The sequence below is a fragment of the Aspergillus tubingensis genome, assembly GCF_013340325.1.
Source record: "Aspergillus tubingensis WU-2223L DNA, scaffold_15, whole genome shotgun sequence".
In the NCBI taxonomy this organism is placed as follows: Eukaryota; Fungi; Ascomycota; class Eurotiomycetes; order Eurotiales; family Aspergillaceae; genus Aspergillus; species Aspergillus tubingensis.
The window spans coordinates 1,205,822-1,217,667 of NW_023336289.1; the positions used below are offsets into that span (position 1 = coordinate 1,205,822).

Consider the following 11,846-nt stretch of genomic DNA (forward strand, 5'->3'; position numbering starts at 1 on the left):
TAATTAAATAAGCCCTCACTCCGAAATCCCACTCCTCGCGGCCCAAAACGCACACTCCCTCACTCCCCACTCATCCCTCCTCAACCCCGCTGCAACCCCAACCCCATCCCCGCCAGCCCGCTCATCATTCCCTTCCCCAAATACCATCACCTTCCCAACCCCTAGCCCCTCCCCGAAATCCGCACTGTACCTCTCCCACACCTCCCTCCCCTCATACCTGCCCCCCAGAACATTCGGATCGCCGTACACCACAAATGATGTTATATATGCATGGAACAAACCCGCCACCTCCCTCTGAGCCTCCGATATTCCCCGCACCCCCGGATTAAACGTCTCATACTCCATCTGATCCCCGTGATTCGCGCCCCCAATGACGGTTTTATTCAACGCCCAGCGATACAAAAACACCGGCTGATTAGCAGTAGTATCAGCAGAAGCGAACTCCGCCGTCTGCCGTACTGGACACGCATACGCGTAATGTCCATACGCCGCTTCGAGGCGCTTGTATTGCCTTCCGAGCTCCGCGATTGGTCTCGTCTCTAGATATGGCGATGCCGAGGCGTAGATGTTTGGATCGGGGTATATCTCATCGATGAGTTGTATGTCACTCTCGGGGTATGCGGGGAGCAGTGTTCGGAAGAACGAGGTGAAGTCCTCCGAGAGGGATAGATTGCGAGGGACGTAGTAGGTTCCTTCGTTTGTGTTGAATCCTGTCAGGATCGGCATTCTGTTCCACTGGCCAGAGCGCCATGCGTCGATGGGCCGGCGGTGGATGATCTCGTGGTCGATGACGGGCTGGAAGGCCCACCGGATAGACGGGTTGTATTTGTCGAAGACGGCGATGGAGGCGGATGTTATGGTTTTGGATGGAAGGGCCCGGAGACAGGGAAGGATTGCTGTGTCGTTGGGGAGGTTGGTGCAGCCGGTTGAGGTGAGGAAGTCGGTGAATTGGGTTTCGTGGAGGGAGGCATTGTACTGGTGCACGGCGCGGGAGGTGGCAGCGCCAGATTCGATTATGGCGCGGTGGAAGAGAGGCGTGGTATTTTGGTCGGGGGTGTAGTTCATGATGTGGTGGGCAATCTGGGAGGTAAGGTATTAGTTGGGGAGAGGTTTTGGAGGGCGGATGGAAGGGAGAGGGGAGTTTTACGGAGTGTGCGCCGGCGGAGAGGCCAATTAGAGTGACTTGGGTTGGGTCGCCGTTGAAATGCGCGATGTTGTCTTGGACCCATTGGAGTAGGAGGATTTGGTCGTGCAGGCCGAGGTTGAGGATGCCTTCTTTGGCGGTTAGGGTCGAGGGAAGAAAGCCGAGGGCGCCGATGCTGATGGTTTGTTAGTTGTGGTCGGGTTGGATTGGGGAAAGCATGATATACGTACCGGTAGTTGAAGCTGACTGCAACAAAGGGCTCGTCGGACCAGCCGACCATTGAGGCAGTGTTGTGTCCGGAGGCTGTATATTTAGCGGTGCATAAAGAAGGTGGTTGAAGGAATTTGCACTTACCAGTGCCGCGATTGTAGGCGCCTCCGTGCACGTATACAGCAACTGGGAGCTTTCCCTGGGCACCATGAGGCCGGAAAACGTTGACCGTGAGACAGTCTTCATCGCCACCTATGTCTTTCGGATTCAAGAGTTGCTTCCCGGGGCACCTAGAAGCAATTAAACAGGATGTCAATATAGTATAGAAAGGGGAAGCCTACCTCGGGCCGAAATCACTAGCATTGATAATGTTGTCCGACGCATTGACACCCATCGCGCGGCGGAACCGTCTATCCCCAATTGGAGGCAATGCATACGGAATCCCTCGAAAAGCGTCCACAGGGGATTTGAGCGTGTCTGTCAAGGTGGTACCCACAACAGTGCCCTGTGCAATTATGACGCGAGGTCGACTGAAGAGCACGACATCTTGTAGTGCTGTTGGGACCCACGGAGCGAGGATAGCTTGAATCTGCTCGGTTGGATGGGAGGCGAGTAGCTGGGCAAAAAGCAGGAGAAGGACTGGCAGTGAGGCCAGAATAATGGAGCGTACACTTGGCATGTTGAAGTGTGTTTTAGCTGGAGAAGGGCGGGGGACCTTCTCACTATTTATCATCGGGTCTACTTCTGGGGCCGGGGATATCTCTCGCATCTCCACTTGCCAATCTTATCTCCGCTTCCTTATCGCTATCTCGGATACTTCTCCGGGATCGGGGTCGACAGATGCAGCAGTGCTGTTATTTCATGACAGAGGGTGCAGGGCGATCAAAGCGGAGGATCCAGACATGGTGTTGTGGACGTTTTTTTATTTTTTATCTTTTTTCACTTGAACAGTTCAATATGTGGTAAGAGTGTCACTGAACCGTAAACATTTTGCGAAGGTGCTATAGCCCATTAATGTTAGTTGGTGTCACGCTCTGCTTCGCAAAGGGCCAAAAAGGATTTTATTTAGGGGTTTACTGCTGGATTAGGTACTTGGAGTAGTACTCTACATGATTTTCCAAAACGATGTCCTAAGCGGATAATCGGGGTTCCGTCTTGAAGTGAGAAATAAAGTAGTAATGAAATCATAAGAATTATCTAAATATATATCCAAGGTCACCGGATGCGAGTGCGATATTGTACAGCCGTGAGAACAAAATGTGTGTTTAAATGCATAGTTATTACTATTCTCAAAGCAGGGATCATTTTTCTGGACATGAGAGCCGGGGGACCTCTAGCTATGGGCCATTGCCATGAGAGCACATCCAAATTCATACCACGACCCCGCATTGCAGAAACGGGAAGTACGTACTAATACTGTAGTATGGACACTAGCCAATAGAAAGCCTGGAACAAATGCTACACATCAGACCAATCAGAAGGGAGAATTGGAAAATTTTCGGGTTCCACTCTGTGCCGTAAGGGAGTTGATGCCCGATAGGTAAGGCATAAACCGCTTTTGCGCAAAAATTTCGGCGGGAATCCCTTCTTGGCTTGGCAGCGACAAGTCCATCAGATTCAGCCACCGGGGACACACGACAATTCCCAAGGTTGGGTCATCCACGTACTCTGATCATTGGATACACTCTGCCAATAAAAGTTTTCATTTTTAGTAAAGGCCAACATAGATATCACGTTGTCAGTAGAACCCCTTTTGAGACAGGTCTATCGATGATATACTAGAGGCTAAATTACCCCCCAGGAAGCGCCATTGAGACAGTATCCTCTATCAAGAAGTCTTTGTCTTCATAAATATGCATACGCTCAAAGCCACTGCATCTTCCTCCCTCTCCCTGGCGGAGGGCCATTACATCTATGCGATTGCGCCTGCTTCGCCGGAATCATTCGCAGTGATCTCATCGGATGATTCGCTTCGCGTATTCGACGCTAACAGGCTCGATCATGCATCTGTCATCGCGGCGAGCGCTCATGAGGGCGTCACATCTCTGAAGACATATGATGCTAACCAGCAGGTGCTGGCGACGGCTGGAAGAGACAACAAAGTAAAGCTGTGGGATCTGCGCAGCGGCAAGAAGACTGCTGTTGTAGAGATGGAGACATGTAAGTTGTCCCCCACCCCATATTCTTTATTCAGTCATTCACTACATCCATCTTTCATGAGAACCGTAGCTAACCTCTTCTAACAGCCAAACAAGCACCCATACTGTCCGTCGCCTGCTGCCCCGAAGTCAACGGAGTCGCAGCTGGAACCGAGCTGGTTTCATCCCAAGCCATAGTCGCTTTCTGGTGAGTCAATCACCGACCTTTCACTGCGTAGGCCCTTCAGGCTATTCACCAAGGGCATAGCCACCCACAACTTAAAATGCACGAGCTGCTAACTGACGCTCCAGGGACACAAGATCCCCTGGCCAAACAAGTCTCCAATACGTTGAGAGCCACAATGACGACGTAACAGAGGTATTTATAACCCGCTCACCTTCTTATCAAGCACCCCATTCCATCCCATCCCATCGTCCCATTCAAACATCTGACACCTAACCCAGCTCCAATACCACCCCACACGCCCCACCCTCTTCCTCTCTGGAAGCACCGACGGTCTCGTCAACATCTACAACACCACCATCACCGACGAGGACGAGGCCCTGGTACAAGTAATCAACCACGGTTCCGTGCATCACGCCGGCTTCCTCAGCAACAACACCATCTACGCACTCAGCCACGACGAAGTATTCTCCGTGCACCCAGCGACTGATCCTGACGATCCTACCCAGGAGCCGAGCCCCATTCAATTCGGCGATTTGCGGCAGCCTTTAGGGTGTGAGTACATTGCGCAGCTGTGTGTGGGCGGTCAAGGGGCGTATGTGGCTGCGGGAAATAAGGAGTATGTTTCTTCCCCTTCACAGACAATCTAGTTTTCCCCTCACCTGCTTGGAAAGATGTATTAAGATATTTTACAGGGAAAACCGTCTCGACCTCGTTCCCCTCATTTCGGAGCCGTCTTGGAGATTCGATCAGGAGGGAGTGTGGAGGTTGCCCGGGGCGCATGGGGAGGAGGTTGTGCGGTCCGTCTTTGTTGATGAGAAGGTATGTATCTTCTTCCGGACTCTATGTGTATGGGATTGGGTGGATGGGCTGACGAATAACGACAACAGTCGCACTCTGTGTTCACTTGCGGTGAGGATGGGTTCGTTCGTGCGTGGAAGCCTGAAGGAGAGGGGGCTGCCCAGGCAGAGGAGGCTGCAAAGGGTTCTCGCAAGGAGAAGAAGAACAGGGAGAAGGGGAGGTTTAAACCTTACTAGGTAGTGTTGTTGAAGGTAGTGTTGTTGAGAGAGGGCGGAAATACCTAGGTTTTCCAGAATAGAGGTACTACTATTGTCAAAGGCAACGATCAATTCGATCCTCAATCCTGCCTAGATGTACTGTGCAACAGCGTTGCATCCCAAGTCTGACATCTACTCATCTGCATCAGGTATGCCCCGATACACCTCGATGGGTACTCCCATGATATCTGCCTTGATCAGCAGCGCAATGAACCGAGAAAAGTACCGCGAATGCGTCGTAGTCCCGGAAATGAACCAGATATGGCCATCTGCATCGTCACCTCGTTAACTTCATAAACTCCACAGAAACGAAGCGAATGAAAGGGAAGGGGAAAAAACGAGAAAAAAAAAAAAAAAAAGGTGGGGGAGGGAAGGGAAGGGAAGAGGGAAGAAAAAAGGAATGAGTGAATGAAAAACAAAAGGAAAGGGGAGGTACCACATACGCGGACTAGGCTTGAATGCCCCTCTAACCTCACCCTCCTTATCAAGTCCCCAGTAATCCTCAACTCGATCATGCACCTCCTTTCCGAAAAGCTCCCCGACCGTATCTCTGGCATTCCACTTATACCCTGTCGCAAACACTACCACGTCGGCAGGGATATGGGTATTGTCTTCGAAAAGAAGTCCCGTGGAAGTGAATCTGACGAGAAGACTATCAGATTTGACTTTTACCTACATTCCAAGAAACCCTATCAGCAATCCAAACTTTATCAGCAGGATGTAACTTGGTGTAATGTGACAAACCAATCCCTTGGCAATATTAGCACAATTCCCAACGTCCATGTAATGTCCTCCGTAGCGTTCATGAACGTGCGCAACGACTTCGGCGCCCCGATCGACCTTGAACCCCGCTCGTTCGAGAGCGTCGAATCGCTCCGGGTTTTGAGCGATTTTTGATCGCAGTGTGAGGGTGCTCATGAGACGGCTTACGGCTAGGGGAGTGGAGAGTTGTTGTTTGTCCGCAGCGAGGGTACCTGCGTTGTGGATATGGGTTAAATACGCGTCTGATTCTGTGGTTGGTAGCTATTTTTACCTTGGGCTCGTTGCGGCATGAACTCTTTTGGGATAATACCTGAAGCAATACCTAATTAGACAAGCAATGAAACTTTAGAGGTGTGAGTGACGGGTTCCTTACATGTCCGACTGCGCTGGACCATAGTTATCGAGGCCATTCCTGTCCCAACCATGTCTGCTGCCGTGTCGTGTGCTGTTTTGTCAGATTGGGCTTATTCTACGTGGTACGCAGACATACCAGAGTTAGCGGACCCAATGATGACTCCATGCTTACCCTGCCATGGGCGAGGGCTTTTGTATTGAGCGGTGTGTATGATTTCTCCTTGGAATATGTCCTGAACTCTCGTTAAATTGGCCGATGCCCAATGGAGGGTTAACTTACCTCCCCTGGATAAGTGGGTCGGACGGGCTCCTGCCCTCCAGCGCCGATGGCCATTACGACGTGCGAACAGGTAATGGTTCTGGTGGTCACTTGCTCGTTTTGTTTCAGGCGCAGATGGAGAGTCCATTTACGTTGATTGTCATCCCAGGCCCCTGAGGTGAGCTCCGTTGAGAATGAAATGTTCTAGACTTATTAGCCGGACGCATTGAGTGGTTGAATGAGGCTGCATACGATGCAGTATCGCTCAGCCCAGGCTTGATATCCGCGGGCCAGATCCTCCCTGCTCATAAATTCGGGATAATCCTCGGTGAAGGTGCGGTCAAACGGGAGCTGGGCGGCATCTCGAACGGAATGTACTGCTTCCGTCAGTATAAGAGAGAATAAAGCGGGTTGAGGAAGTATTTATTCCGTAAGGGAGTACATTTCATTGATTCATATCGCTGAAGCCAGGAGTCACCCACGCGAGGACCCTTGTCCACCACCAGGTAAGACGCCCCCAGTGCCTGCAGTCGACCAGCTACACTCAAACCCGATTGTCCACAGCCAATAACCACACATTCGTAGGCTGCTCCCTCATGAAGAGGGTGTCTTGTAGGTGCGGGCCCAGGCTTCAACTCATCCACATTAGGGAGATTCTGGAACTGGTCCAGGATCGTCCTCAGGAGCCAAATTTTCCAGCTACCGTTTTCATTCGGAACCAGCGAGACGAAGCCCGAGCAAGTGGTTGCCGGTATAGCTGCAGTCTCAAAGGTAAATGGGACCTCAATCCAGCCTATTCCTGGTGCCGGGCATACTGCCCGTGCGGCATCAGGGTTCAGCCGAAAACCTTTTGCCCGGCGAGCAAGGCATCGTTGATCCCATGCCTTGAAAACAGTAACAGCAGAATAGAGCGTTCGCAATGTCCCAGTCAAGGCAAAGGTATCCCTCCACAGGGCATCTGGGGTAAATTGTTCGAGCGACAAGCTACTCAGCGGGATGCTAAGGCCCTTCGCGATACCAACAGCATCAGAATCACTAGTCAGGTCGGCCTTTGGTAGAGCACAAGGAAGGGTCGGAAGGATTCCTTGGGGCAGATTGGCCATGTTGTGGAACTGGCATGCACCTTACAAGAAGGATTAGGAGGAGAATGCTCGACTGCCCGACACCGGATTCTTAACTCGGGTGCTGCCGGTGCCGTAAGCAAGGCACACATCCCTTGGGCCAACTCAGCGGTTAAGGGGCCACGACTGATATTATGCAGGCCCAATGTAGTGGTTGGCGGAGATTGGAGAACAAATGTATTCAATGTTACGGCGGAGCGTGTGAGATACAGCGTACGCAGTAAACTATGTATTGAACTGACTCTTATGGTGTTGAAGGCTTCCATCTTCGTCCATAGGGCTATACTATTCAGTTCACGCTACACGATAGAGGCGGTGAACCGACACCAATCACTTTATCTGTTCGATGCCCTCTAAACCTTGCTTCCGCTCGTAATATCTGGATGGTCAGCCTTCACTGGAATTAATTACCGCATGCATGGCTGCCACTGACTTGGAGCAACTCATTCCTGTCAGCCCAGCAATGATCTCTTCTGCGAATCGCTACGACAGCAACAGCAGTCAATACTGCATACTACTTAGTACTGCTAGCACTTCAGTCCAAAGTGGGAGGGCAACACTTCAATAATCTCATATAATCCCCAACATGTATGTCATCTCTGCCATTATGTGAGCCAGCGATATAAACCTGGTCAGCTATACGTATCATCCGAAATATATCTCTAAATTGGTATCATAACATGTGCGCCAAATGGCCCCATCCCTATCTCTCAAGATGGAAACTATTCGAACAACAACCTCAACTCCTCAATTCTCTCCTTCTTCTTATCATCCTCAGAGCCGTCCCCACCAACCCTCAGACCTAACGACCCTGCAATGTTCATCTTCCGTTCCTGGACCCTCAACATCCGTCCCTCGATAGAGTCCTTCACCACGAACCGGGTCACTTGCACATCCCGTGTCTGACCCATGCGATGAACCCGATCGATGGCCTGCGCCTCGATCGCAAAACTCCACCAAGGATCCATCATGAAGACGTTGCTAGCTGCCGTGAGATTCAGGCCCACACCTCCAGCGCGGAGACTGATAAGAAGAACCGTGGGAGGGGCCGGGGCGGTCGCATGTCTATGCTTTGCCTTGGAGAGAGGAAGCTGGGCTGAATCGTTGGCTTCGACATCGTTGTCAATTTCGGTTTGGTCGGCGAAGGTTTCAGCTCGGTTGAATTGGGCCAGGGTTTCGGCGCGGGCTTTGTGTGGCATGGTACCGTCCAGACGGACGTGATTGATGCCCGCACGCGTGAGTTGCGGTGAAATGAGGTCAAGGAAGCTGGTGAATTGGGAAAAGACAACAGATTTGGTATTGGCCGGGACACGTGTAAGGTGAGCGAGAAGGGCATGCACTTTGGCAGATGTATGGGCAGACGGCGAAAGCGGGTGAATGCGGCGGAGTGTGATTCGGGGAGGTGCTTGAGAGGGGATAGGAGTACTGCTATATATATCGTCCTCCGGAGTGGCGTTCGGGGTTTCATGACGAACCACTTCGAAGATGTCTCGCGACGTGGTGGGTGCTCGGCATGAAAAACACCGAGGGTCCATGCCCTTGTCGGTTTGATGGCGGATGTAGTTCTCCAGACATTTCTTGCATGCACTGTGCCAGCAGGCTGTGACTGCAGGGTCAATCATGGGCTCTTCCGAGCAAATGGGACATTCGCCGCTGGCATCGTTTTGGATTTGTTTCAGTGCATGGGTGGTAAATTTGGCAGATGGATCTTGAGGCTCGTTGGATTCAGCTGCTTCGGTAGATGCCTTGAAGCGGTCAATGAGTTCTTGGAGATCCATGTCGTCCTTAAGGTCGTTGGTTGCGTCAGCAGCGGCTGCAGCATCTTCCTCGTCTGCAACTATCGCTTTGTTACGAGTGAGGATAGGGTGACAGCAAGTCTGGCGAAGACGGAGAATCTGTGCGAAGATCGTTGAATAGGACTTCAACAAAGTGCCAGCTTCGACATTGTGATTGAACGTCTGCTTTGCCCGGGTATAGATAAGATCATAAATCTGCCGTTCCTGGTCTGGAAGTTCGACTTCTTCTATTGTAATGGTGCGACGCGGTAGAGGCACTAAAGGTTCACCCTCGGGTGTCTTCATTGTCTTGGTACGTCGGAGAACCAACGGCTCTAGCACGGTTTGCACGACATTCAGAGCTCGAACATAATCCTTGGATTCGAAAGGAACTGTTATGAACGTCTTCCAGAACGAAAAGTTGTTCCATGGCTCAACCTTGAGGAATCTCACAAGGCTGAACAAGTCCTCCAGTCGATTGACAATAGGAGTTCCTGTGAGTACCCATCGATGGGTTGCTTTGAGCTCATAACACGCTTTGGCTGTCTTTGACAGACGATTCTTGATCACATGAGCTTCATCGACGATGACTCGGAAGAAGTCTACGGAAAATAGGCCACCAGAGCTCATAGACGAGAGCAGCGCGGACATGTACTGACGATATTCCGAGAGAACAACGCCATAGCTGGTTATAATCAAATTAGGGGCAGCGGCATTGCCAGAAGCACAGAGATCCCTGAGGTTTATTTTTGTATCTGCCCCGTAATACATGAGGACGTTCATTGTTCCCGGCTGCGAAGCCTTTAGCGCCTCACTTTCCCACTGCGAGAGGAGGGATGTGGGTGCAATCACAAGTGTGGTATATGGTGCAGGTACGACCCCGGAAGCCGACTGGGGCAACCTCACAAGATTACTGGGCTTCTGGGGCGTAATGCGATGTGAGTGGACCAGACTGAGCATCTCAATTGTCTTACCCAAGCCCATTTCGTCTGCGAGGATACCCCCAAGGCAATGCTGTTCTTGAACAGGAAAGTCAAGGCTAAGCTCGCCAGAGTAAGGGTTGACGTAGAAGTGGTCAATGCCATCCACAGCCGGGAGTTCTTTGTCGTCGACATCTCTGGACGGCCAGCTGTACTCCTCCCATAAGGGATGGAGCGACGTCTCCCTTGCAGACTTATTATCCTTTTCCTTTGCAAGCATCCAATACAGTGCCTGCCTCTGATACTTTCGAAGATGCATGGTAAATGACGAGGCAGGCTCTGCTTCAGGCATGCTAAAATCGAACGACTGAGCTTTCTTATACAGGGTATCAAGCTGGTCCTCTTCAAGCTCTGGGCTATCCTCCTCCGAGGAGTCGTCGTTTGCTTGGTTCTCTTTCTTTACTCGCTCATGTTGTTCTGCCATCTCCGCCGCACGAAGCAATCCCTCTTTCTTGTGGTTCCTCGTCATATCATTGGTGGACGTCGGTTGGAGATGGATTTCATCAAATAGCTTCACCAAGGCCACCTGGCGGAGCCGCAGCGCCTTTTCATCCGCACTTTCTTTCTCTTCGAAAAATGCAACGGACCTATTGTCGTCCATCGATTGACTGAAGATCCGTGGCTGGAAGGCCTCGATGCGCAAGTAGCATCGCAGCTGCAGATAGATGGTGTCATTCACCCGGACCCGGTCCGGCACGTATACGCATACACCTTCAAATGTACACACCCTTTGATCCAGCAGGGTCGAGACCCATTCAGCTATTTCCCGGGGCAATCTTCCTATTTCCTGGCCCGATTTAGTGGTAAAACGGGTGAGAAAATCACTTTTCTGGTTTGAAACGAGCTTCCCGGCGCGGTTCCGCTTCGAGAGCGGCTGAGACCGTGTGCGCTCAATATTTACAAGATCCCCATGTCTGAGAAATCCAGATCCACTCCTTGTAGCCCAGGCTCCAACACCAAATGCACCTATGTATCTTAATGAAGGCTGGGCCGCAGGGCGAGTTGTGGCCTTGTCAGGCGTCGGAGTCTGGGTGCGTGGGTGAGAGGATGCTGATAGGGGTGTGGAGGTCCTTTGGGGCTGTGCAGAAAGCGGGCGTTGGCGAGCCGTGAGAGTGGTTTGGTTCTGAGCACGAGGAGCTGGGGATTTCTTCCAAGAGCCATCGAAATAGATGTTGACCGCCCGTTCAAGGTCGTCGCCAGCCGCATTTCGAATATTTTGTATCGAATCCGCCGAGAGACGTTCCCCTATGATACTGGTAAATGTTGAAATGTCGAAACCATCAAAGTCCACCCGTAGTAAGGCATCCTCTGTCCTCCTCGAAATCGCATTGTGTTCCCCCTGCACAGCCTCTTGCTCGTTCTGCGGCACGGTATGACCCTCGACCCGCGAGGAACTATCCGGCAAGGGCACCTCTACAATTTCCGGGCCGTTTTCAGATCGTGTAGGCTGTAGCTGGGCCCCTCGATCGGTCAGGGACGAGGAAGCGGGCGTGTGGAGACTTGCTGTGACAGAATCAGTGGATGGCTGGGGAGTGAGGAGACCTTCGTCATCCGCAAAGAAACGCCTCTTCTTCAACGGGCGGTCATCATCATCACCATGATGAATGTTCATCGTGGATGGGATTGTTCCCCCCGTCTGCGTGGCTGTCCAAGCCAGTGCAGAGAACTCTGAGGATAATACGGAGTAATACTGCCAGGAGAGGAAGACGCGCCGAGACGCGGTGGACAGTCGGGCCGACGTCATTTCGCGCCCGTCATGTGACTCCCAGCCATTATGAGTCTAGTCAATCTACACACTACATAGGACACAGGACACCCAGAGTAAATACTACTTACGTAGTAGGAATGCCCCGCATTTTCG

The 11,846-nt window shown here is 51.6% G+C and overlaps 4 protein-coding genes across 4 annotated transcripts; 1 reads left to right on the plus strand and 3 right to left on the minus strand.

Moving 5' to 3' along the window:
• Positions 1-15: 15 nt before the first annotated feature.
• AtWU_11233 (putative extracellular lipase) lies at positions 16-2,033 on the minus strand (the record flags this gene model as incomplete). Its single annotated transcript, XM_035506335.1, has 5 exons — positions 16-1,080; positions 1,148-1,319; positions 1,375-1,447; positions 1,499-1,644; positions 1,696-2,033. The coding sequence occupies 5 exons, from the start codon at positions 2,031-2,033 to the stop codon at positions 16-18; spliced, it is 1,794 nt and encodes a 597-aa protein (XP_035362228.1).
• A 1,174-nt stretch (positions 2,034-3,207) lies between these two features.
• Positions 3,208-4,713, plus strand: AtWU_11234 (WD repeat protein; the record flags this gene model as incomplete). Its single annotated transcript, XM_035506336.1, has 6 exons — positions 3,208-3,514; positions 3,601-3,700; positions 3,805-3,871; positions 3,958-4,295; positions 4,372-4,498; positions 4,567-4,713. 6 exons carry the CDS (start codon positions 3,208-3,210, stop codon positions 4,711-4,713), a joined length of 1,086 nt encoding a protein of 361 aa, XP_035362229.1.
• Positions 4,714-4,866: 153 nt separating this feature from the next.
• On the minus strand, positions 4,867-7,212 carry AtWU_11235 (flavin-containing monooxygenase; the record flags this gene model as incomplete). Its single annotated transcript, XM_035506337.1, has 9 exons — positions 4,867-5,003; positions 5,178-5,406; positions 5,479-5,708; positions 5,768-5,806; positions 5,870-5,941; positions 5,987-6,083; positions 6,131-6,313; positions 6,362-6,486; positions 6,552-7,212. The coding sequence occupies 9 exons, from the start codon at positions 7,210-7,212 to the stop codon at positions 4,867-4,869; spliced, it is 1,773 nt and encodes a 590-aa protein (XP_035362230.1).
• Positions 7,213-7,952: 740 nt separating this feature from the next.
• Positions 7,953-11,729, minus strand: AtWU_11236 (DEAD/DEAH box helicase; the record flags this gene model as incomplete). The annotated part of the gene is made up of 1 exon (XM_035506338.1): positions 7,953-11,729. One exon carries the CDS (start codon positions 11,727-11,729, stop codon positions 7,953-7,955), a length of 3,777 nt encoding a protein of 1,258 aa, XP_035362231.1.
• Between the last annotated feature and the right edge of the window lie 117 nt (positions 11,730-11,846).